Source organism: Rhipicephalus sanguineus, chromosome 1 (assembly GCF_013339695.2).
Source record: "Rhipicephalus sanguineus isolate Rsan-2018 chromosome 1, BIME_Rsan_1.4, whole genome shotgun sequence".
Lineage (NCBI taxonomy): Eukaryota > Metazoa > Arthropoda > Arachnida > Ixodida > Ixodidae > Rhipicephalus > Rhipicephalus sanguineus.
Window position 1 is genome coordinate 65,264,322 of NC_051176.1, and position 23,625 is coordinate 65,287,946.

Sequence of the window (23,625 nt, forward strand, 5' to 3'; positions counted from 1 at the left end):
GCCACCGTGAGGGCCTCGAGCATCTTAAACGACTTGTATTGCGAAAATATATAGTACAACGCGCTGCACCTGATTCGTTACAGCCTGTTCAACCGCCACTTTTTAGCGCCACATGGATTTCGACCATTTCCCTTCTTCACGTAGGCACGTCTTCGAAACTAGATTCCACGTTTCATCGCCGACAACGTTGCGAGCACGACTGCGTCGTTGCTTTACGATGGACCAAGCCTTTTTCTCTGACTGTAATATTTGTGTGCTGCCTGCTTGTGCTCATCTATAAATAGCAAGAAGAGGGGAAAAAAGGCAACTAAGGAAACAGTCGCTTTCGTCGCGCAAAGATGGCAGTGTACCTTGACTGCCGTCTGGAAGACGCGGCTCTGTCGTCTGCGGCCAAGACGCGACTGTCCTGTTACCGTGCAGGGGCCCTGTTCGCATTGGCCTTCCGAGAAAGGGATGCGGGAGGTGTGCGTTTGCTATCTGAAGACGGTGTGCCGCTGCCCAGCGAACTTCCGCGAAAGCAAGGAGCTCAGGTAAGACTCGGCACCCGGCCCCGTAATTATGTACAATGTGTCGCAAGACCAGAGTTGAAGCGATTGTGGAATCGCTCCAACTCTTGGCATGCTGGACGCGTACGAACATTGGCAAAAAAAAAATTCGGCAGATATCCCACGTACCGTGGGAGTCGAAGTTACGCGAAGTATGTGGCGGTAAGGTGACTGTGGGGTAATTTTTTTTTACTGAGCGAACCGTTACAAAATTACGCCTAAAATTTGTATAAATTTTATACGCACACATATATGTTGAAGAGCCGCATATGTGTTATATAACAGTTGTTTACAGTTGGGTAACGCTGCCAAGGGCAACGTGGGTATTTCCAACACCAGAAGCGCTAAGCAGATATGTAGTGCTTATACTTGTCCCTTATAATAGAGAACACACGCACGTTTCCCGAACCCGTGTGCATGCGTGGAAGAAGTTCTTGACATTTCTTGAACAAGGTCATCATCACCGTGATCAGTGAGCACCAGCAGCTGGTCATGACTTGTTATCGGATCCGGTCGTGATCGCGATGACGAGGGGTCTATGTCTAGTGAAGTATGAGGTATAGTACAGCTGTTAGAAATCGTGGATGCTTCGGTCATTTCGTCGACAAGTTGTCCGTCGATACAGCCGGCGTCATGTCGGAACCAGAAGTCACCTTTCGCGTTGGTGAAGTATAAGCCGTCGAGGCTGGTAGGCCTGGATAGTGCTACGTAGACCAATATCAATGGATAACGCTTGCAATCGTAGACTACCTGGGCGTATGTGGCCTACGTAGCCAAGTCTACAAAGCGGCTGTCAATCAATCTGGCAGCATCCTCGGTCAGCATGAGGCTATCGCCCAGCCTCGTAAGTATTGAAGAGGACACTGCGTCGTTCTGGCGGACTAAGTGCACATTACGGTGTGGTGATGTGAATATCATATGTAATTTTCGTTAATGTATTGCTCCGGGGTCGAGCAATGCTTCAATATTGCTTGCTGAATCATAGGAATACAAATTTAATGTTTATTAGACTGCTATAAAATCGGAGCAAACACTGGAACCACAGACGTTAATCTGATATGACGCCTGTATCGTAGGTGTACACATAGTAGGAATATCATCTAGTATTTATTGCTTTCTTGTAAAATTAAATAGCCAGCACCACAACCACAATTGACGTTGCACCGATATTACGCCTGCTTAGGCTGTTTTTCCAAACCAGTTTATTGCCCTGGCGTGGCTCTGTGGTAGAATTCCTGATTGCCACGCAGAATGCTTGGGTTCGACTTCTGTTGAGATCCTAATTTTATTCTTTCCATTCATCGGGTCGACGCTGCCGATGTCGATTTTCTTAACGATCTCGTATTTGAATTACCAGTGTCTGTTCTCGGCGTTCCTGGGTAAATATAAACTGTCAGTCACCTGTGGCGCATACCCGTACACCGCGGCTCGTGGTAAACGGGTATGTGCCACACGTGCCTAGAGGAAAGGGTTTGACGACGTACGCGACAGGATTTTCACGTTATTTATGTCATGACCCGACAGTCATATTCGTCAAATCCTCTTACCCTCCCATGCCAATTTTGGTATACACTAAGTTAAGGAGGCGATCACGACAGCACCCAGACCAGACCTAGGCGGCTAGATAGATAGATAGATAGATAGATAGATAGATAGATAGATATAAATGCTCAAAGTGCCAAAGGTTCCCTTCGAAATGCCTCGCATTTAATATTCTAGGCACAGTTTATTGGAGTCATGTCGCCGCCCTGCAAACGAGGATGCAGCTGGACACATTTAAAACGGCAACCACCATGCAACGTATACTAAGTGCGTAGCACTTTAGCTTGGCTTGTCGTCCATCCATAGATATCATGTGGCGTGATCACGCTCAAAATTCAAGTGGCCAATACAGACCTAAAACAAGACTAGCAGTGCTCAAAACCAGTACAGAATAAACTAACGAGGTCTAAAATAATAGAATTAACAGAAATAACCAAAAGGTGTAATAGCAATAATTAACTTAAAATCGCTAAAAACGCTTCGGAAACATGCGGCTGCCGCCCGCGCCGCGCAAGAGAGGGCGCCACCGCCCCGTCAAGTGCGCGTCACTCCTCCCACCGGCGCTTCTCAGGCGCTGGTGTTACGAACTCCTGCTAGAAACCGAGTCATAGACAGAGACTAACAATAGCGCAACGGGAATTGCTGAGTGCCTTTTCTATGTACGTCCTCAGGTTTCACGGTGATGGAGCTGCATTTCGCGCAGGATTTAGAACTACACCAATCGCTACAGAAGAACGACATTAGCGCTGGATTTGAACTGCATTTAGCGTTCGGTGTGAACGATTTCTGAACAGACGGTAAGATTGTAACTGCTATACAGTTTTTTGCTTCCTTCCACACACACCGGCGAGTTTCTCAACTGGGTCAATGTATTTTTTAGGTGTGTTCACGGCGTGGCTTCGTGTATGTTGAGCACCGAAACTGCAGTGCGACACCACGTTACGCGAAAATGGCGCTGCTCACGTCACCTCAATGCGTCTCGTGCGGTAAATACGAATACCGCATAAAGCACGTTTCGGTGTGACGATGATCATTGTATTGTTCGCCATTTAGGAAAGCTTGATATTGCATGTCTCTCGGCATTGTGACGCAAAAGTCACAAATGCCGGCAAACGCGCGTACTGTTCAACGCTGTAGCAAAGTCCTTTAGCAGCCTGGCTGTAGCCATACTAGCGATATAGGGCAAAACAGATCGAAAACGAGTTTAAAATACAGGATAGGCCGCTGATTATCTCTTAAATGGATGCGCATAGATGAATAGCTCTGACCCCATACCTAAAAGAAACCGACGTGGAAAGCATAAAAGGCTGGAAAGGGTTGCAGTATGACTCCCTGTTGGGCTAGTTGGTGCATTGCATCAAGGAAATATATTATTCCGGAGAAATTCCGGAGTCGGCGTCGCTGATTGTGAGTGAAAAATCATCTTGTCTGTGACCGAAAAATCGAGAAAGATGCAAATAAAATATTCATAAAAAAAACTTCTGTTCGAGTGAGAATCGAACCCAGGCCGTCTGCGTGGCAAGCAGGTGTTTTACCATAGAGCGATGCTATTGCTTGAAACTGCTTCGGAAATAAACACAGTATGAATTTCATGCAGTGGAAGGAGTATCCTTAAAACATGTAATATTCCGTGACAGAAGCGTTGAATCGCACCAGGCGTCAAAAACATGTCAACTGCGCAACGAGTGGGTGTTTTAAAGGCCCCGCCATTACAAAGCGCTCAGACAAATTTAATTATCATCAGCTGCAAAAACATCAACAACGTGAGCCCCTGCGGAGGCTCTCGTGTTGCCTTACGGACGCGTAGTGGGCCCTTCGCTGATTCGCAAAATGAAGAATTATGACGTAGTGGGCCCTTAACAACTGTACTTGCAGTAGGCATTCTAGAATAGTTTTAAACGGCCAATGTTACGCGCACAGTCGTTCGTTTCCTTACAGCATGGTTGAGGCATGCATCGAGAACTGAAGTCAGGCTAGCAATTGAGAAGGTGATGCGCACGGGGTCCGATTCCACTGTCGCGTTCTACTCTTGAAGGCGAAGCGCTCAAGCGTGCTCCAAGTTTTTCCTTGATGCAATGCACCAACTAGGAGTTACATTAGAATATATATATATATATATATATATATATATATATATATATATATATATATATATATATATATATATATATATATATATATATATATATATATATATATATATATATATATATATATTGTCACGTGGTCGTCGTGACGGTGAAGCAGACTCCAGCAGAACTTGGAAATACGTAACACTTTATTTAGCCGAACTTGTGGCCGGGAGACGGAAAGTCAAACTGCAAGCAAGGCACGCTGTATACTGACAGCGGCGAACAGAGCGTCGGCCGTCGATAATCTGATCTGCAGTAAGGCACGTCGGCATTAATACATGCCGCGTTGAACATTCGATCCTTATTGCTGGTGGCCGCGTTAGTTCCAGAATAATCTCAACTGTTCGCGTTTGCACACTCAAGCCTATAAGAAGGTTCTAAAATAATCTGGAAGGTTTTCCAGACAATAGGGCGCATCTTGCGCAGGGCAGCGGCTACGCGTGCAACGGAGTAGTTGCATAAAAAGAACAAAAAGAACCGCACGTGGCAGTATACAGAATATCCATGGAATATATATCGAGTTATATTAGGTGAAGGAGTCAGAACTAGCCACTTTCCTGTCTCCTGCACCGTTTCCTGTGTTCGTCCGTTTTCGGCTGGACATATTTCCTTGATGGAAAGGGTCATCGTAAAAACTCACAGGGTCCCTTATGCATTCGACAAAGACGACACGAAGGCTAAAGCCATCTTGTTTTTTTTTTTTTCTAGTCGATGTAGTGATCCTCCCCCACCCCCTCGGAGAGCAGAAGAAAAAAAATTCACTCCACCTCCCCGAAGGGAATCGTGAGGAAATGCGAATGCATTTCTTTGGGCGCGAGTGTGCGGCGAAGTAAATATATAATGAATGACGAGACGGTGATTTGTAGGGTAACCATTTATTTAACACCTGTTTGTGTTATCGTTGCACTTGACGGCCACGATCACTGCCTTGTGGTCGGTAAAGTGCACGGTCAGGGGGTCTTTGAGAAGCATGCGGGCGTCACAGTTTCGGGTAAAGACTAGATCAATGCAAGTACCGTGAATGGTTGTGGGGCAGAGTTCGGATGCGGTAGAGGCACACTGCATAAAGTGCTTGGTGCGCATGTACTCGACAAGCCACTGTCCACTCGTCTTTCGCACGTCAACGTTAAAGTCACCAACCAAGACAACGGGGTCAGAGCTTTTGGAGCGCGCACAGACACTTTCCATGGCCGCATCGAGCTGCGTGGCAACGGCGTCTCGGGCGAGGTTGGGCGCGAGGTACACGGTCACCACAAAGACTCCGTCTCCGGTGTAGGCGAGCATGTACATGTCCTCGTACGGAGACGCGTCTCGCACGGGCGAGGTGGCAACGGCGTGCGATATCATGTTGCCGTACGCCGAGAGGAGAAGCGCCGAAGCACGCGCCTACCCTCGCCCACACTCTCCCACACACGCGGGAGCTCGGATGCGAGTAGATGCGAGCGCCCTCACGCGCCTGAGCGCGCTCCTCCTTTCCACTCACTCTCCGCATATCCGCCCGCACCACCTGCTCCGTTTGCTAGGGGCGAGGAGGAGCGCTCGCAGCTGTTGCTATGGGAGAGGGGGGCGGGAGCGGAGAGATCGCGGACGCCGCACGGCGCCTGACATAGCTCGACTAAGAAATGCATTCGCATTAAAAAAAAAGCGTTTACTGACTGCTGGAACAGCGGTCAGTAAACGTCAGGAGAAAGTACATTACCCCCGTGGCCCCTAACCGTCGGCCGGAATCCCTTGAGGTACGGCAGTAGCAAGGGCTTGACTGATGATGTCGTAAAGCTTTCTGCACCTGACGTGGTTTTGCACTGCCTCCGTGATCGGCCCACCTTTGACCTAGCGGCGATGTCACGTGATGACGTCACAGTTAGGTCACGTTATGCGACGTCATAGTGACGTCACAAATATTGGAAATTTGTGGCGGTATGATCACGTCAGCACGTGAGGATATTTTGCATTACTCGTGTTGCCTCCGACGCCTCGGGATGTCGGTCGACGCTGTCGGTCAATTTTCGCGTTTGATGGGGCATCTAAGGCTCTCGTCTGAGTAATCCAATTCGCACTACCCACACGATGCTCCTTGGCCGGGTTTGCCCCCGCCCCACTCAGACGTATGCGTTTCAGTCGGTTGGTGGAGGTGCGAAAGATAAGTGAGCGCACTCGCGGCGACCACGTGCCAGTACGTAGCTTCACGACATGCAGTTGGGTAGGCAGGATACGGGCACTGCAGAACGGTCTTGCGTGGCGGATGAGAGGGCAAGACAGTGATGTGACGAAAGTGTCTGTATGGGATAATTTTCCAGGCTTTCGCTAAACTAACCAGATGTCATGACGGCCAGCTCAAACAGAACACGGACGAGAAAAAGGAACGACGACACAGGCGCTTCCAACTCGCCCAACTCGCTACCCTATTACCCAGACCTCGCCACACTTATCTCTCTTATAAGTGGCTGTGGTCCCTTGCTATCCTAGAGCGTGACTTAATTCTGGTTTACTGACACATTAAGGAAACTTTGTAAACACCTCACGCAAGCTCAACGTGAACATTCCGGTGCTTGCAGGTGCAGCACCTCTTTACCTTTTATACCTCGACAGGTTTTGCTACAATGAATTGGTTTTGCTACAATGAATCAAGCAGAAGTGTTCTGCAGATACATACAAGCAAAGCTGGTTCCTTCCATTAACCAATGTCCATCATGTCCTTATTTCCCTGTCGCATTAATTATACGTCATTTTGTTCTCTTTAGGGAGTTACCGTTATAAGGACTGCACATACTCCAGCGCCTGAAGCCAATAACCTCCAGCTGCGCAGCTGCAGGTCGATTGACTTCAGGTTTAGGAATCTTAGAGTCGCGTGACTGTAAGCGTCCTAAACCTGACAGTTACCGGTCTCTGAGAAGCGAAGAAGAATCTACGGCTTTCTTGAAAGACCTTTATGTATGAATCACTTCCGATAAGCCTCCAATAACTTGCAACACCCGATTTGGTACTGGGCAACCTGGCATTTGAAGTAGCACTTAAATGCAACACTGAATCCATTTTTGCGGTAAAATATCGTTCTGAAGCTTACATTATTAAGGGGTCAGGGGGGAGTTGGTTATTAGAGAAAAGGTACGCCATACTTCCTATTTTTGAATAACTTCGCGCCGGAATCGCTTGGCTGCCTCACGCAGAGTCATCGAATATTTCTAAATGTTTTATTGTATATTAGTAACTAACACACAAAAATGCCAAGGAAAGTATGGGGGACGTTATTTGTAGAAATTAGAATATAAATGTGGTCGCAGCTTCGGTCCCTGCAGGCGGCAAGTTATCTTTTCGTCCACTTTACTTTCTTCACATTTATGCTCTTATCACTTCAAATGACGTCCCCCATACTTTCCTTGGCATTATTGCGTGTTAGTTCTCATTAATATTGTGTCTAACAAAGAAAAACGAGCCCTTAAGTCATCTACTTTCCTTCATTGTATATTAGGGTCATTTAGTTGCAGAAACAGTTTGATGTACGCTCCGCTATTGGCTACCGTTACACCGACGGTCAATCACGGACGCCATTTATGAATCAGAAGCTGCGTGAATGCAGAAGAAGATGGACGCTCGCTTCGATTTATCTTTTTCTTACTTTAGGAAGCGCGCGAGAAAGCGTGTTGACAAGGCGTAGTTGCCGAGACATGAAATCGTGGCTCATACCCGCGAGTGGGATTAGTCCAGGCAGGAGATGAAAGCATAAGCATCATCGACGCACTAAGGAAAAAGACAAATTTGAAACCGAACTGCGTTTATTTCTTTTCTACTTCGCCGTGATTTTTTATAGGCGGCTGCGAAAAATAAACAGCCTCCAGCAACTGTTCCGGGGCTTTTTTCTGTAAGTTTTTTAAAGACGATAGTCTTTCTTGGGTAACTTAAACGCAGAAATTTTGGTCTGTCTTTCTGGTTGTCGGCACGTCACCCGATTCAGCCAACCGGCCAAAGTTGAACCACTTGCTTACCGCCCACCCATCTTGAACTGGTACGGCTGTTCATACTTGTGAACGTTGTCGATCAAAAAGTAAATATTACGCATATCTGAGGCGTAACATCATTAGGTGAGTATTAGGTGGTGTGTTCCTTTAATAGAAAATACATAGATACGCAGTTTTAAAGACCTTCATGGTATGCGTTTAACGTTGAAACAGTAACGCGTTTATTAAAAGATTGCCACAGCTGAAGCGATCAGCGGTCCAAGCCGAGCTAGCGCGATCGCCAACAAGAACCGTCTTCGTCTTCTTCTTTCGCAGGCGTTCTTGTCTGCGCCCTACCATGTTACAAATCACTCCCCCGCGGAAAAGGAGCCATCCTGGCGACCTAAGAAACAGGTACAACTGGTGGGTCATAATGCGGCTTCAGTCGATCGACGTGAACAGTCTCGCGGCCGCGACGACGGCGGTCCGTAGATGATTGAACAGGCTCAATAATATAGTTAACTGGGGATGCTTGACGTAGGACGCGGTAGGGGCCTTCGTACTTAGGCAGTAGCTTTGTGGAAAGGCCAGGAGCGGAGGAGGGAACGCGAAGCCACACCAACGTTCCAGGCGAATACGACAGGAGGCAGGTTTTCGTCGTGACGGTCCTTCTGGCCCTACTCGCCCTACCATGTTACAACCCTGGTTTCTTAAGGTGCGCTGAAAATGCGACTGCGCTGAAAGTTGTCTTCCTCCGTGCCCCCTGCACAAGCTCATGTTGTGTTTCGGTTTCGGTTCAGTATTGCATTGTACGAATGACAGGGGGCGCCGCTCTGGCATTCCTGTTTTACCCAGGCGACGTGTAAATAAGAGAGTTTGTGGAGAGTACTCGTTGAGGTGGACGTTTCTTCTCCTTCGGCGCATCGCGCCAAACAGCGTGTTCGGGCTGGCCGGCGTCCCCACCGGTCGTGTTGGTCACCGCCGGTCTTCGCCTGCCGCTGCGCTGGGACTACCAGCCCGCCGCAACACAGCACTCATGTTTCCCGACGTATTGCCAGATGGCGTCCATATTTCACGCAGCGCCTCTTCTATCGTCTTTAGACGACATTTGCAGCGAAGCACGCAGATACGCGGCCAATTTTTTTTTCTAGAAATGTTTTTCTCTCACTTCACTGGCAGACGCGAGTGCACCCTTGCCACGCATTTCGCACTCGAAGCTTATAATCAAATGCGACAGTAAACGGAGCGTGGTTCGAATTTCCGGTGTGCCGGCAGCTATCTCCCCGTCTTCTGCTAGAATCCCTACCTTGGCGACACTAGAACGTCTCTTGCTCTTTGTGCACTCAACAAAAGAAGCTGCGGAAGCCATGGAATAAGTGCAGGCAGAAGAATAGTAGTGTTTGTCGATACGCTTCGGTATCCCCGTACACAGAGACATGCGGATTGCTTTGCTCGGCCGAATGCAGAGCTAAAGAAGAGACGCCGGCCGTATATAACGCCGCAAATTTTGGTATAGCACAAGGAGCAGAGAGTGCTTCGGGACCGCGTACTTCCTTTTGTGGAGTTCCGTCTTCCCTGATGAGGTCTGTATTTCGTGTCGCACGGGAAATCACACTTTTCCCTTATGAGGACGTCTATACTGGACAGTTCTCTAGTAACTGCATGCTCGTCTTATCTGGCAGATTGATGTAGCATTTTCTGAGGCTCGTATATCGTAGTGGCTTGGAACTCGTGCCCACCTGTGGAATAGACGGTTCACTCTTTCCGCGCTTGTGTTTGTGCGTGTGTCGAAAGAAGTATTGGCAACGTCTATGCCGCTTGGCCCTCCACGGCATTCATGAGGAATTCATCATCATAATTATTATCGCCACCATTATCAGTCTACTATGTTCACTGCAGGAAAACAAGGCCTCTTCCAGCAATATTCATTCGCCTTGGTCTTGCGCAAGTTTAGTCCAGTCGTATGCCTGCGAAAATTCCAAATTTTTGGCCGCACCATCTCTGTCGTCCTTGACTGCGCTTCACTTCCATTGGCACCAATGTTTTAATCGTAATAGACCATCGGGTATCTGCCCTGGCTTGTCCAATTAAATTTTTCCGCTTAATGGGAACGAGAAAGACTGCTTCAGCTAACTCTAGCCAAGCTTTAAAAAATAACGTGCGCTTTACAAGAAGGCAAACGCCATAGCATTGTTTACTGTCTCTTTAAATAACTTAGGAGCATTTTGTAAGGTAAATAGTTAATAATCAATTAATCAACGCCTTAAGTATTTGTCTAAACACAATATCGTCAATGAGGAAGTTGCAAATCCTGTTAATTAGTGTCCATATAATTCCTTTTCATCGTAAGAGCTGCATTACTTTTAATTCTTCCGGGGTTCAAAGAAGTGCGCGAAATTTAAAAAAGTGTCACGTGACAAGGCGACCAAAGCGCGCAACCTTAGCGCTTTCAAACATGCTACGGCCATGGCATAAATGTCATGTAATTTATGCAATGTCATGCACATTGAGAAGCCTCATTTCAAGAAACAACCGCAACCGAATTTGTCATTAACCGCGTTCATGCCATCAGATACATGGCACGCATGTTATCATGTCATTCATGTAACGACATAACCATATAAAGCCAACAGACAACCCAAGAAAAGCATGTGGGCGTTATTAAGAGCTTTTAATTGAAGTTTGAAGTGGAATCAATAAAAAAACTACACAAAGCGTGCACTACGCTTCATTGTCTACTCGCTTCATATAGCCCTGTCTAACACAGACACCAAAAGAAAAAAAGACCGCGCCCCTCGTGTAAGACGCGCGATATATCTTCGTCATGCCACGCATGCCATGCCATGCACATTACGATATAATACGTATATGAAGTAAGTGAAACGATTCCGGTGGCTTCCCGACGAACGCATCGTGCCATTTATGTCATCCATGTCATCACATGAATGACTTGCATGTCACGTCGTTCATGTGATGGCATGTCATTTGTATTTGCGTGCGTGTCAAACCACGTACGTACATTCTGATATATTCTCATTTAATAGAACACTTAGTGGTAGGACTACGATTGCATAACGACTGCGTGGTTTTTATGCGTATAGATAGATAGATAGATAGATAGATAGATAGATAGATAGATAGATAGATAGATAGATAGATAGATAGATAGATAGATAGATAGATAGATAGATAGATAGATAGATAGATAGATAGATAGATAGATAGATAGATAGATAGATAGATAGATAGATAGATAGATAGATAGATAGATAGATAGATAGATGCAAATAAAATTGCCTTTGGTTCACTAAGGAATGTCACGCATTTAAAATTTCTGATGATCGGATATAAACTTCAAACCTCCAATATACAAAACCGATGCTCTAACCATTGCATTCCGCGAAACCTTAGCCCTCTTCTGCCAGCCCACTGGCAGCCAGAGGACGGCCACTTAGTTCCTGTCCTGGAAGGAAAAAAACGTCACCGTCACGTCTCATGAAACACAAAAATAGCTATTTCACTTCTAAAAGACGTCTTGAACAAATAGATGGAAATTCTACTTGTTGTACTGGTCAAGACATTATATAGCTGTCGACGGCAATCGGACTGTCAGTTAAACCTGCTAATGTTACGCTAAAAGTTGTCTAAAAAACGTCTTGACAAAATCCAGCTAAGAATTTTTTTAGATGTTTTCGGAATTTTATTGTAATGGGTTTAGGAATGTAAAACAAGCTGTCATAACTGCCTTTACAGCATATTTGGTTGGCAGCCTGACGGCGAACGTAGGAAGTGAGAGATTGAAGGGCAGGAAAGAGCGCTTGAGAGAGCTCTTTCCTGTCTTTTCTCTGATTTCCTATGTCAGCCGTCGTGCCGGTGACCAAAGAAACTAAAGAATCAAGCAACATTACCAATCTGTCTGTTTATGATCCACCCTTATCCTCACTATGGCATTTATAAATTTGCATATACAGGGCCGTGTGCAAGGAAAATTAATGGCTACTTTAGCATGTCACATATATCCAAGCTTCACATAAAACACATCGGTTTACTATTCAACTAATAATTCTGACCATGCACGTAATTAACATGCACTTCATAAATTATTCTTAGTGTTATATAACCATGCTTATATATGCGGCAACGAATACCCCATCATCTTGTGAAAGCTGCTTTATTATTGAATAAATCACACCCGAATATTGCAATGTATACGATGGAAGGTGACCGCACGCGATGAGGGTGATTGCTACGGCAGCAACATAAATTCAGGTTCTCCACGAATGCACTACAAGTCCCGTCATAGAAGTTGCACTGGCTTCCATATCACGTGGCGCTGTTTCAAGAAAAACATCAGTGAAGAAAAACTGCATACAAGAAAAAGCAAGTAAGCTAGATACGATTTACAACAAATAACAGAGCACCAAGTCATTGCAAAGAGGTATGCAGTTACAAACGTGATAAAATGCTGTCATGCATTTAGAAACGACAATCAGTGACAACTGCAATCACAGGCGAGTAACATATGGTAGAAGCGTTGCACATTATTTATGTAGCTAACGTCCGACAAGGTATGTGAGCTAGCAAGCAAGCGCTCGCTCGCTCGCACACGCACATAAACACACACACACACACACACGAGCTGTAACCTGCCGAAGGCCAAGAGGACCCAAATTAGGGCGAGCCAGCCTGGCTTACCACTCGCAACGGCACTTCCTCTATAGTTCCGTGTTACAGCGACCAACATTCAACCGCCGCAAATAACTGCTGTTTTTAACGTTTTAATTACAAGACAGCTAGAACGTTCCAGCAGCACTCACGAAATGTAAGGCGCACTGATCTTCACTTACCGGGAAAAAGTGTTACCGAACGTGTGACGGGAACTGCAGCTTCATGTGCAACGAAGGTGGCGGGCAATGATACGGTCATTGTTTTAACGAATCGTCGTCGAAAACACACACAGTAGAGCCTGTTCCACGAAGCACTGATGCAAAACATACGGCAAATAGTATGAGCGAAGTTACTTGATGCCAGTTAACAAATAATAGACATTTCAGAAAAGCTGACAAAGCTGCACAACACGCATAATGGTGACCACCGCGCCAGAGAACATATATGACCGCGCGGCCGAGCCAGCGAAGACCGAGACCTTGCGGGCATAAACAGCTGTTCTTTCAAACTTTCAATGTTACGGTACACCCACTGTTGCCAGAATAAAAATAGGCCTCCGCAATTGCCGCTGCACAATCGTGGAAGGCATGTTTCAACGTGAGCACTGCTGAAGCGGATCGATTCTCACCGCACGCAGCGCGCTATGCGCCTGCGTTCCGCACCATACGCCTCTCATCAATAAATATAGAGATGGCGTATGAACGCTAGTGCTTTGAAGTATGTGTGAGTAGACGTGAGTATAAACGTGAGTCATCATAAGGCTGATAGTAATGCTGAAGTTGAGTAGATAGGACCATAGGTCGGCAAAAAATTTTGGAGCTCACTCAGACTCACTCATGAAATATATATTGCCCTTCCGGCTCACTCGGACTCAGACTCACCAAAATTTTCCTCATTCGGACTCACTCGGACTCAGAGTCACTGAAATTTTTCTGAACCGGACTCACTCGGACTCAGACTCACGGAAATATTACTCAGCCTGACTCACTCAGACTCACGGCTCGATCTGAGTCTGAGTTAGTCGACTCATGAGTGAGTTTGCCGACATATGTCAGGCACTGCCAGTGACAGAAGTGACATTTTGCTTTTTGGAGCAGATTCTGGAGCAGAAAAAATGCTGCTTTGGAGCAGCCATAAATGTTTTTGGAGCAAAAAAAGAGAAAATACTACTTTGAGGAGCAATTGGTGTTTTTGGAGCAGATGGCAAAATATTTCGTGCGACTACTGGAGTTTAAAGCACCATTTAAGCGTTTCATAAATATCAAAATTTATTATTAAACATATTGCACATACAATAACCACTGCTAATTGCAAGAAAAATAATTATGCAGATGGATGGTCATTGAACAATAAGATGAGCTATATATTTTAAATACCAGTACTTGTGGCAGAAATAATGTAAAAGCGATAAAGCTAAACACCAAATAATAAAAGTAACCACAATCGGACATAACTGTCAGCAAAGAAGCAGTTTATAAACGGTACGAGATCAAAGCACTCTGTTATTTTCATACTTCACCAGAATAGCGTGCACTAAAAAAAGCAATAAATAAGGTGGCTATACGCCTAAACTGCCAGTTCTTGTGGCATAAATGAGGTCAAAGCTGATAAAGCGATAAATCAGAATCAGAATCCACTTTATTTCCAACAAACTTGTTGGGGGTCCCCCAGGCAAAAAGCTGTGCAAAATAGCGTGACAGGACCTGGAGGCCTACAGAGGGCAGCACATGCAGTGGATTTCACACAGGTGTACACTTGTGAGCTAAACAAACAGCATAATACAAAGAAAATATAAAAATCACTATATATACAATGAACATCAGAACACTCTTACTGTATGACGCACAGAACATGAAATATTATTTAGTGTTGAGCAAAGAAAAATATTTATGGCTTCATCAAATAATCACGCACATTTCATTTGAACACACGGAAGGGGGCACTAAAATTTTAACATGGGGTTTTAAGGAGTTGTAAAGTGCTGGTATGCAATATTCAAGTCTGACTCTACCGTAGTGTGTGCGAGTATGTGGTACTGGTATTTGCCTGTTACGTATGCTGTAGTCATGACAGGTGTGTTCGTCTTTTGGAAGCTTGTTTTTATACAAATAAAGAGACAGTTTATAGCCGTGTAGCTTGGAACCTTTTAGCATATTATGTTTAATGAGTAGGGGATCAGTGGGTAGTAGGCTTGGGTGTCCACTGAAGTTCTTAAAGATTCTTAACACCTTCTTTTGCAGCTGTTCTAGTTTATTATAGTTAGTAGTAGTTGTTGTACCCCAAACTAAGATACAATATGAAAGACGTAATAAAAATGTGTATATTATATAGCACTTTTTAGACTTAGAGGGACTAATTCTCTAAGTTTGTAGAGGCATCCAACTGCTTTGCCCAATTCAATCGTTAGCTTATTGACATGCGTGTTCCAATACATTGTATCTTCGAACCAAACACCTAGATATTTTTCTGATGAAACACGCTGAAGGACCGTTCCTTGAAAATTAAGGGCGAGTTCAGAGTCACATTTTTTCTTGAGTGGTTTAAATATAACATATTTTGTCCTCTTAACATTTGAGTCAATCTATTAGAGTCCAGCCATTGTTCAAGTTTAATTAAGTAATTGTTTATTAGATGCGAAGTATCTTAAGACGGAGCTCAATCCGGTGGTGGTGGTGGTGGTGGTGGTGGTGGTGTGCGGCGTGACCACCCTTACTGCGCATGCGCATTTCCTCTCCCCTTCCCCTCCCCACTTCCCCTCTCCCCTCCCCTTCTCCACTTCCCCTCTCCCCTCCCCCTTTCCACTCTTCCTCTGAAACGCGGGCTAGACATGCCGAAATTCTCTCCTGCTCAACGCCGCGATGAGGTCGAGCGCATGCGCGTCCCCTCCGCTTCTCTCTCCACTCCTACGCTGCCCCCCCTCTCGCTCGCCTGTCGACCGCGTTCCCGCTCGCCCTGTGAGAATTAACGGCCAGGCTAGATGGAAGATATAACGCGCGTAGCGTCCCTCTCCGCGTTCCACAACGCGAGGTCGGTAGCATGCCCAACGAACGCCAACGGAACGCGATCGTGCAAGTGCTTCGTCTTCGCATCGCCTCATGGTCCCCTTTAGCGGGAGATGGTGTAATTTTTTTTGTAGTGTTTAAGCTTGTTAAAGTTGGGGCTGAAAAAAATATGTTTGTGTCGTCAGCATACATGACCAGTTTCGGTGAATCGGGCACATCACATAAATCATTGATATAGAGTATAAACAAGAAAGGCCTTAGAATTGACCCCTGAGGCACCCCAAATTTTACAATAGTAGTTGGAGACGCCGAGTCACCGACCTTCACACACTGCTTCTTGTTACAGAGATAGCTTTTCACGAGATCAAGGGCAATGCCACGTATGCGATAATCATGCAGTTTAGACAGTAGAATACTGTGGTTCACGCAGTCAAACGCTTTGTTTAGATAGATAAATAAGGTGACAGTAAAAAGTTTGTTTTCCATGTTGCCGAGAATTTCATTTTTAATTAGCAGTAATGCCATTTCGGCAGATTTCCCTTTCTGGAAGCCATATTGTGAATCATTCACTATGTGATATTTAGTTAAAAAGTTAACGAGCCGTGCATTGATGACATTCTCAAATACTTTGGACAAGATAGGCAGAACGGATATCGGCCGGTAGTTCGATATCTCACTAACAGCTCTACCTTTGTATAGTCACACATCACACTCGTAACAGCAGCAGTTATTAATCAGTATGATATTTAACTAATCTGATACGCATTTCACGAAAATAGCCTGCTTTTCAGGTACAAATATATCGCTAAATGAGATATATGTTGACAACGTTAGTATGAAGCTAGTATACACCAATTTCACAAGGAGGCTGCCGTTTTTAAAGCGCTTCACCGCCGCAGTGCCGTCTAGCGTCTGCGATGTTTCGCGGCCCTTCAGGTGTGTGGGATTCCGCGGCGGTGTATGCAGCGTATACGCTTAGTTCACAAGGTGTTGCTGTTCTTCGCCATACACAGGCAAAACACAGCAACGCTTCGCGAGTGTAAAGGCGCTAGTAAGTAATCGCTAAGCTGTCAGCTTCAAAATGGGGCTGAAACAGCAAGCAGCGGCGGCCCGAGACGGTCCCGCAGCAGCGCCGACGAGAATGCCAATGCAGTTCCTATAAGCAGTACGTGTAAATTGGTAATTGCGTTGTACGTTTTGTTATAGCTGGCCGTGTGGGGTTCTTGGAATATGCATTATAAAATAGCGTTAACTTCTAGGACAAGTCGGTGAAACGTAAATGGAGACGAGCGAACACGGCTATTGTCTGGCTGCACGCTGGGTGCGTGTACTAGTGTTTATGGTGACGCTAGGGTTTCTTTGCCGTGGTTATTCAAGTTCAACGTAACTCTAATCCCTAACAGACCATTTGGTTCCGCTTGGCACGTTGCAGTACAAAGTTCATTGAACGAAGGGAGCACAAACACCGATGCCTGTGTTGATCCGTGTCGTCGTCGCAGTTAAAAGCTCGTGGCCTCTGATCGTTGCGCAGGATAAGAAACAGATGTACGATGCGTGAGTTCAAAATTCGGCAAAAAAACAACACGGCAATAAAATTAAAATAAGCCTGTTGTACATCTGGACGCACGGCATGGCGTAAGTTCACTTCGGCGCGAGCAGCCGCCACTAGCGATACGGCGAAATGGCGCCCCGTTTTTAGTAACATTATTTTCAGTTTTTTTTTTTGCGAGTATTCGAGAAGCAGTACGACGAGCGCACGTGTTCAGGTAACGACCTGGCTTTAACGAACTAGGGTCGATTATTCACGACACCGGGGCTGCCGCGCGGAAAAAAAGAAAAAAAGTACGGTGGTCATAACGCTACCCCAGTTATCGTCACCAAAGTGACAGGTCAAGAAAGGACGCGCTCTCGACGAAACGTTAGAGGTGCGTATCTGCGCAAAAAACACATGTCATTCGGACCTTTCTGTCATGTCGATTGGAAAGTCTTGGAATTGCACGCACTTAGATGGAACATTTGCTAGCCGCAGGCATTGTAAATCATGTGCTGTAGCATAGAAATCAGAGATGTTGATGTTATGAGAGAACAACTCTTGTCCAAACATTTTGTGTATTAATCGTCAGCTTTGACATTGGTTCTCTTTGGTGCAGGTGATAAAGTGTACCAGCACACAAGCACAATCACAAGCTGGTGTGGTGACTTGAAGAAACAGCCATAACTGCAGACACCACATATAATATACTGTTTGTTGGAGAAGGCGTGCGACATACAAGAAGCGAAGTCATTTAAAAGCATGGTGCACTTCGCATGCCTAGGCTGCCAGTTGTTTACGCTTCCGACAGCTGTTGCCGCAGCCAAACGCAGCTCAGTAGCGACGTGTCGACCTGTTCTCGTCCAACATTTCCATTTTCGGCAGCAGCACGTCGAAAAATGGAAACACACTGACCTCTCACGCGCCACGCAATGCAAAACGCGTGAATCCGCACACACCAGCGGCAGTGGCCGGACGGTCGGACACGCGGTGGAGAGGGGGAGAGCGGAGAAAATGAACCGGTTCGAGGCTTCGCTCCTCCTCTCCGTGAAAACGGTCTATAGGAGCGGCATACCAGGATGATAGTACACAGCTTGCTTTTGATTTTGTTTAGGCTCGCTGGAGGATCACACGGTTAAAGTTCATTATTTTCCGTTTCCCAACGCCATTTCGGAGCAGGTTCGGAGCAGTTACTAACAAAATTTACCGTTTGGAGCAGCATGGAGCAGCATTTCTCTTTCCAAGCAGTTTGGAGCAATTGGAGCAGCACTTCCATCTCTGCATTGCCACGTGAGCGGCTTGGGTCGAAAAGAATACAAGAATTATTATAGATGCTTCTTTTTGTCTGTAGCGCTTTTTTTACACGAAAGTGTTTTATGCCGGGGTCCATCAAGACTTTAGTGACGTATTTCGGTCACGGATGTGACGTTGATTAAATGAACGCTAACGGATGACAAAGAAAAAACTAAGAAAAAATTCCCCCGCCGAGAATCGAACCTACAAATATTACACCACGATGATAAGCGCCCTACACTCTACCAACAAATCTACCGAGGCATATGCACGCCACTCCACAAACGCGACTTGTGTCTCGCACACATTCTCTCTAGCACTGTGCTCTCTGTTGGCGGGGCTAGGCGGGGCGGGGTGGTGCCGCCGGCTGCGAGCGGAGGAGTGAAGTAATGCGGCATGACACTTACTAGCGCCGATAGAGAAAGATTGGACGACGACACAGTTAAAGCATGTGGCGTTTTTCTTTTTTTAACACGAAAGTGTTTTATGCCGGGGTCCACCAAATACATCCGTCACGGATATGACGTTGATAAAATGGACGCCAACGGGTGAGAAAGAAAAAAAAACCAAGAAAAAGGTACCCCGCTGGGAATCGAACCCACGACGTTGCGGCCGCGACGGCAAGCGCCCGACGCCCTACCGAGTGAGCTAACTCGGGAGATGCCAGACACGGCGCGAACGCGCCTTATATCTTTCACACATTCTCTTTCGCGGCGGGCGGAGCGGGGCGGTGCCGCCATCTGTGAGATGTGAAAAGAAGTAATGCTTCACGATCGACACTTACTAGCGCCTACTCCGAGATTGCACGCGATATCGGAGGTAATGGTTAAAGCGTCTCGATACCAGAGATGTAGACTGGCCGCGCTGGCGTCGCCGAGGCACCCTTGACGCAGTTAGGTTCTTTGCCTTTGGCTTCGCGTTAGCGTGCGTTGGCTCATCGGAGTAGTGCAGCGTCCACGTGCACCAACGGGATTTCTCCGCGGCCGACTGCTTCAATTGCGAGAGCACCGACTAACAAAACTGCTGCAATATGCGTTGCAGAAAGGACGCGATTTCGACGGGCGAATGTCGTGCCTTGGTGGAGCGATAGCAGCGCCTGAGAGACAGAGGCCAGCGGGACGCACGCGTTTGCGGCTCAGGCTACGAACCTCTACCTGCCGTGTTGCTGAAGCGCAGTGTGTGTTATGTATGCATGATCACAGGCGTCGGCTACCCATTACTAGAAAGCGCACACCGTGCCGTTTCTCTCCTTAATTGATGACGCTTTGAAGAAGCGCATACCGGGTACCAGTGTTGATTATGAGCTTCTTGATATCATCCTTACGCGCGATTCACGATTCTCCAAATATATGTTCACACCGTCAGCTACCACAGCAGTTTAATCATGATCATGGGCGTTAGTCGTCGCGATAGAGACATGCTGTCAACATGGGTGCATTCACGTCAAACTGTGCTATAGCTGCCAAACACGAATAGACATTGTACAAGCTCTCATATATCAATACACAATAAGCACTACTTCTGTGAAGACACGTTTCACTTTCGTGTTATACCGATTCCTATGACGGAGGGATCAGCCATGTTTTTTTTTTTTTTTCAAAAAGAGCCAAATGCAGAAACCGAAACTGGGCGCCTTAGTATCTTTAATTTCTAAAGCAGTTGGAATCAAAATGGGGCCATTTCTGATTGTAACGTGAACTCAAAAAGGCAGTTTATAATAAAAAAAGCCAAATGCTGCATCTGTTTCAGTCAAACTGAGCCACATTCATTAAACCAGCGCTGCGTCAACAATCGTGACGAAAACAACCAACATGGTCTCATGCAAACTATTTCATTTGTGTCCTCGTTGCTTTGCTATCGTGTTTACGTATCACAATTAGTTTTTCTAGGGCGATTCGGCACTTACTGATGGACATGATGTTGTGGTGCAAAGCTCGAATATAAAGAGTAAGAGGCCGACTTTCCTACTTCATTTTGCCTCTTAGCGTTTCACTTCAAGTTCAGTGCTGCAGTATCATGTCCTTCTTTCACTCGAAAACGTTAAATGAAAATATTGGGCACCGATCTATTCCTTGAAGAAGAAGAAGTTATCCGAAACGGTGCGGCATAGAACGAGCTCCGAAGAAGAAGAAGAGCTGGAGCACTTTTCAAGGGCTTCAATAGATGCCAAGAACAAGAAAACGTTGCCGACAATCCAGAATAGTGCGCCTTTTGCCAGGAAGGACCACTCGCTCTTCAAGTCTAGTCGTCGCCATTACGACCATGCGACGGAGGACGGCGCCGACAGAAGCGCAAGGATGATGTTAATTTTATCGCAAAATATTGCTATACCGTACATTCGAATCGTTTTAGACTTCTTTTATGAGCTAATTCAAGCCCAAATGAAATGTTCCAATCCATAAGAGCCAAATACAAAGTTTGCTCCTCAATACCGACGATAGTGGGCTATATAGATATTAGTCGCAAGACAGATTTGACTTATTTAGGGGACAGGAACACACTGGCAAAAAATTGTTGGAGTAGGCCCGACCATATTGGCAGCAGCAAAAAAAGTGCGTTTTTCTCAGTTTCACTTAAAGTGCATTTGGCTCTTTTAGAAAAAAAGAAACGCCACGCATGGCCTTAGAGGTTGCGCGCCGGCGCGCAATATCCGAGCCCATGCTTTAACTGTGTCGTTAAAGCGTCTCGATACCAGGGAAAAACACTGGCCGCGCTAGCATCGGGGAGTCGCCCTAAACCAACGTTATTTTTCCTAGACGCAGTTACGTTCTTTGCCTTTCGCTTCGTGTTAGCGTGCGACGGCTCCCCGTTGGTGCGTAGTGCAGCTTCCACGTGCGCCAACGGTGTTTCTCCGCCGCCAACTGCTTCTAGTACGATATCACCGTCTGATACAACTGCTGCGATAAGCGCTACAGAAAGGCAACGATGTCGACGGGCGAATGTCGTGCCTATGTGGTGCGAGACAGATGCCAGCGTGACGTGGAACGCCTGCGCGCGTTCGCGGCTCAAGCTACGAACCTTCCGTGTTGCTGAAGCGCAGTGTGGTAGTGTATGCATGAACACAGGCGTAGGTTACCATATTAGGGGCGAAGCATCTTACGGTCTCGGCTTGTCGGCGGTGCATCCTCGTGACCCATTTGCTTGCCTGCATTGTCGTTTCCTGTCCGTTTGCTTGAGCGCAAGAGAGGGCGCCACCGCCTCAGCGCTCGCCGTGGGCAGAAAGAGAGCGAACGGCGCGCGTTCACTACGGAAAAGCTCTTTCTGTGATGAACGCAGAACGGCAGAACTACCAGCTCGCGAAGAACGAGAACGAGCCCTCGCCCGCAAGAGACAACGCCGATGCACACAGCGTCTAGTTTTTTGAAAAAACCGACTGCTCGCGCTGCACAATCGTTCCCCTGCCACCCCGTATAGAAGCACTGGATCTTGATCTGCAATGTAGTGCCGCTGGGAGATTTCTCTTGTGCGCAGTTGAACAATAAAGATTCGCAGCGTGCACGTTAACTAAAAGCGGACTGCGGGTCTATGTGTCTAATCTTTCTTCTGTCTTTCATTGCCCATTAGCAGCGATTTTCCTGTGGGAAACACAGGTGAACACTGCATGCTTCGCCCCTCCACAGGTTTCACGTTAGTGGAGCTGAAACAGCCTTCCCTGCATGCTCTTACTCGGGAGCGCACACCGTGCCGTTTCTCTCCTTAACTGACGACGCTTTGAAGTAGTGCATATCGAGTACTAGTGTTTATTATGGGCTTGTTGATGTCATCTTTGTGCGGGATTCACGATACGATGTGGCCAGGTGTATGTTAAAAACTTGAGGTATATGTTAAAAACAACGGTTAAGTCATGATCATGCGCGTTAGTCGTCGCGATGGAGATGTGCCACTAGGCGCCAACGTGGGTGCATCCACGTCAAACGATGCTATAACTGCCAAACCCCAATATACATTGTACAAGCTCGCATATATCTATACACAATAATCACTACTTCTGTCAAGGTATGTTTCACTTTCGTGTTATACCGATTCCTATGAAGGAGGGACCGGTCATGTCTTTTTAATAAAACCGACAGTCATCGCTCTTTTGACATGCCGTTCTTGGATTTTTTGAGCTTGTAGACGAAACGTCCAAAGTATCCTTGAGGTCGGACGTGCGCTCGCTCTTCATGACAAAATGTATAAAGAAGGACTAGAAGTAGACGTTGTGCACATGATGAATAGAATGGTCTCTGGCGATACCGTAACTTGCTTAAAAATGCCAATAAACAGTAGGCTAACAAATTTGAGCCACAAAAGTCATATTTTGAAAAATGCCGATTGTAGATCTCCTCGCAGACCGAAACGTCTGTAGCCGTTTGTAGCTGTTTCGAGAAGGTTTTTAGAGGTTTCGTGTCGCGTGCTGCATTTGCAGGCGCCTTCTTGTATGTGCGTTCGGTGGTTCCCTTTGTGTGGTAGCCGATAGGCCCAGGCAAGTGTGCTCGATCGGTCCTGCGGAGTTACCCTATTCGGCTCACAATCTTGTGACTGTCGCACTGTGCTGCATCTTGGATTAATAAACCCGCGTTCGGTGACAACCTGTCTCGAGTGCCTTTTCTGCGCCGTGTCAGAGAGTCGACGAACCCGGCCGTCGTGTCTTTGTACGTAACGGAGGTGGAGGAACGTCGCGTTCTTTCCCGGTCGCGCTCGTAGGGTACGCCTCGTGCGAACCCAACGCCACATAACTGGCACCCTGCGTGCCTTCCTCCACAACGTATATTGAAAAATTCTAAACTGCAGAGCGCATATTCGGTACAGGACATGGAAGAGCACACGTATCATATCACAAGCGCTTCCCGTGCTGTGCTTGTCCTGTGCTGTGTGTGCTCTTCCATGACCAGTACCGAACTTGCGCTCTGCAGTTTAGCGTTATGAACCAACTAGCCCAGCAACAAATTATCTTATGATACAATTTCCTTAGCGTGTCTTGTTGTAAATTCTTTT

At 46.5% G+C, this 23,625-nt stretch overlaps 1 protein-coding gene across 1 annotated transcript in view; it reads left to right on the forward strand.

Annotated features, from left to right (window-relative positions):
• Positions 1-338: 338 nt before the first annotated feature.
• The window catches only part of LOC119394016 (intraflagellar transport protein 140 homolog), a 58,923-nt gene continuing 35,636 nt past the window's right edge, over positions 339-23,625 (forward strand). The window contains exon 1 of the mRNA XM_037661261.1: positions 339-530. Coding sequence (XP_037517189.1) covers positions 339-530 — 192 coding nt within the window. The remainder of the gene's footprint in view (positions 531-23,625) is intronic.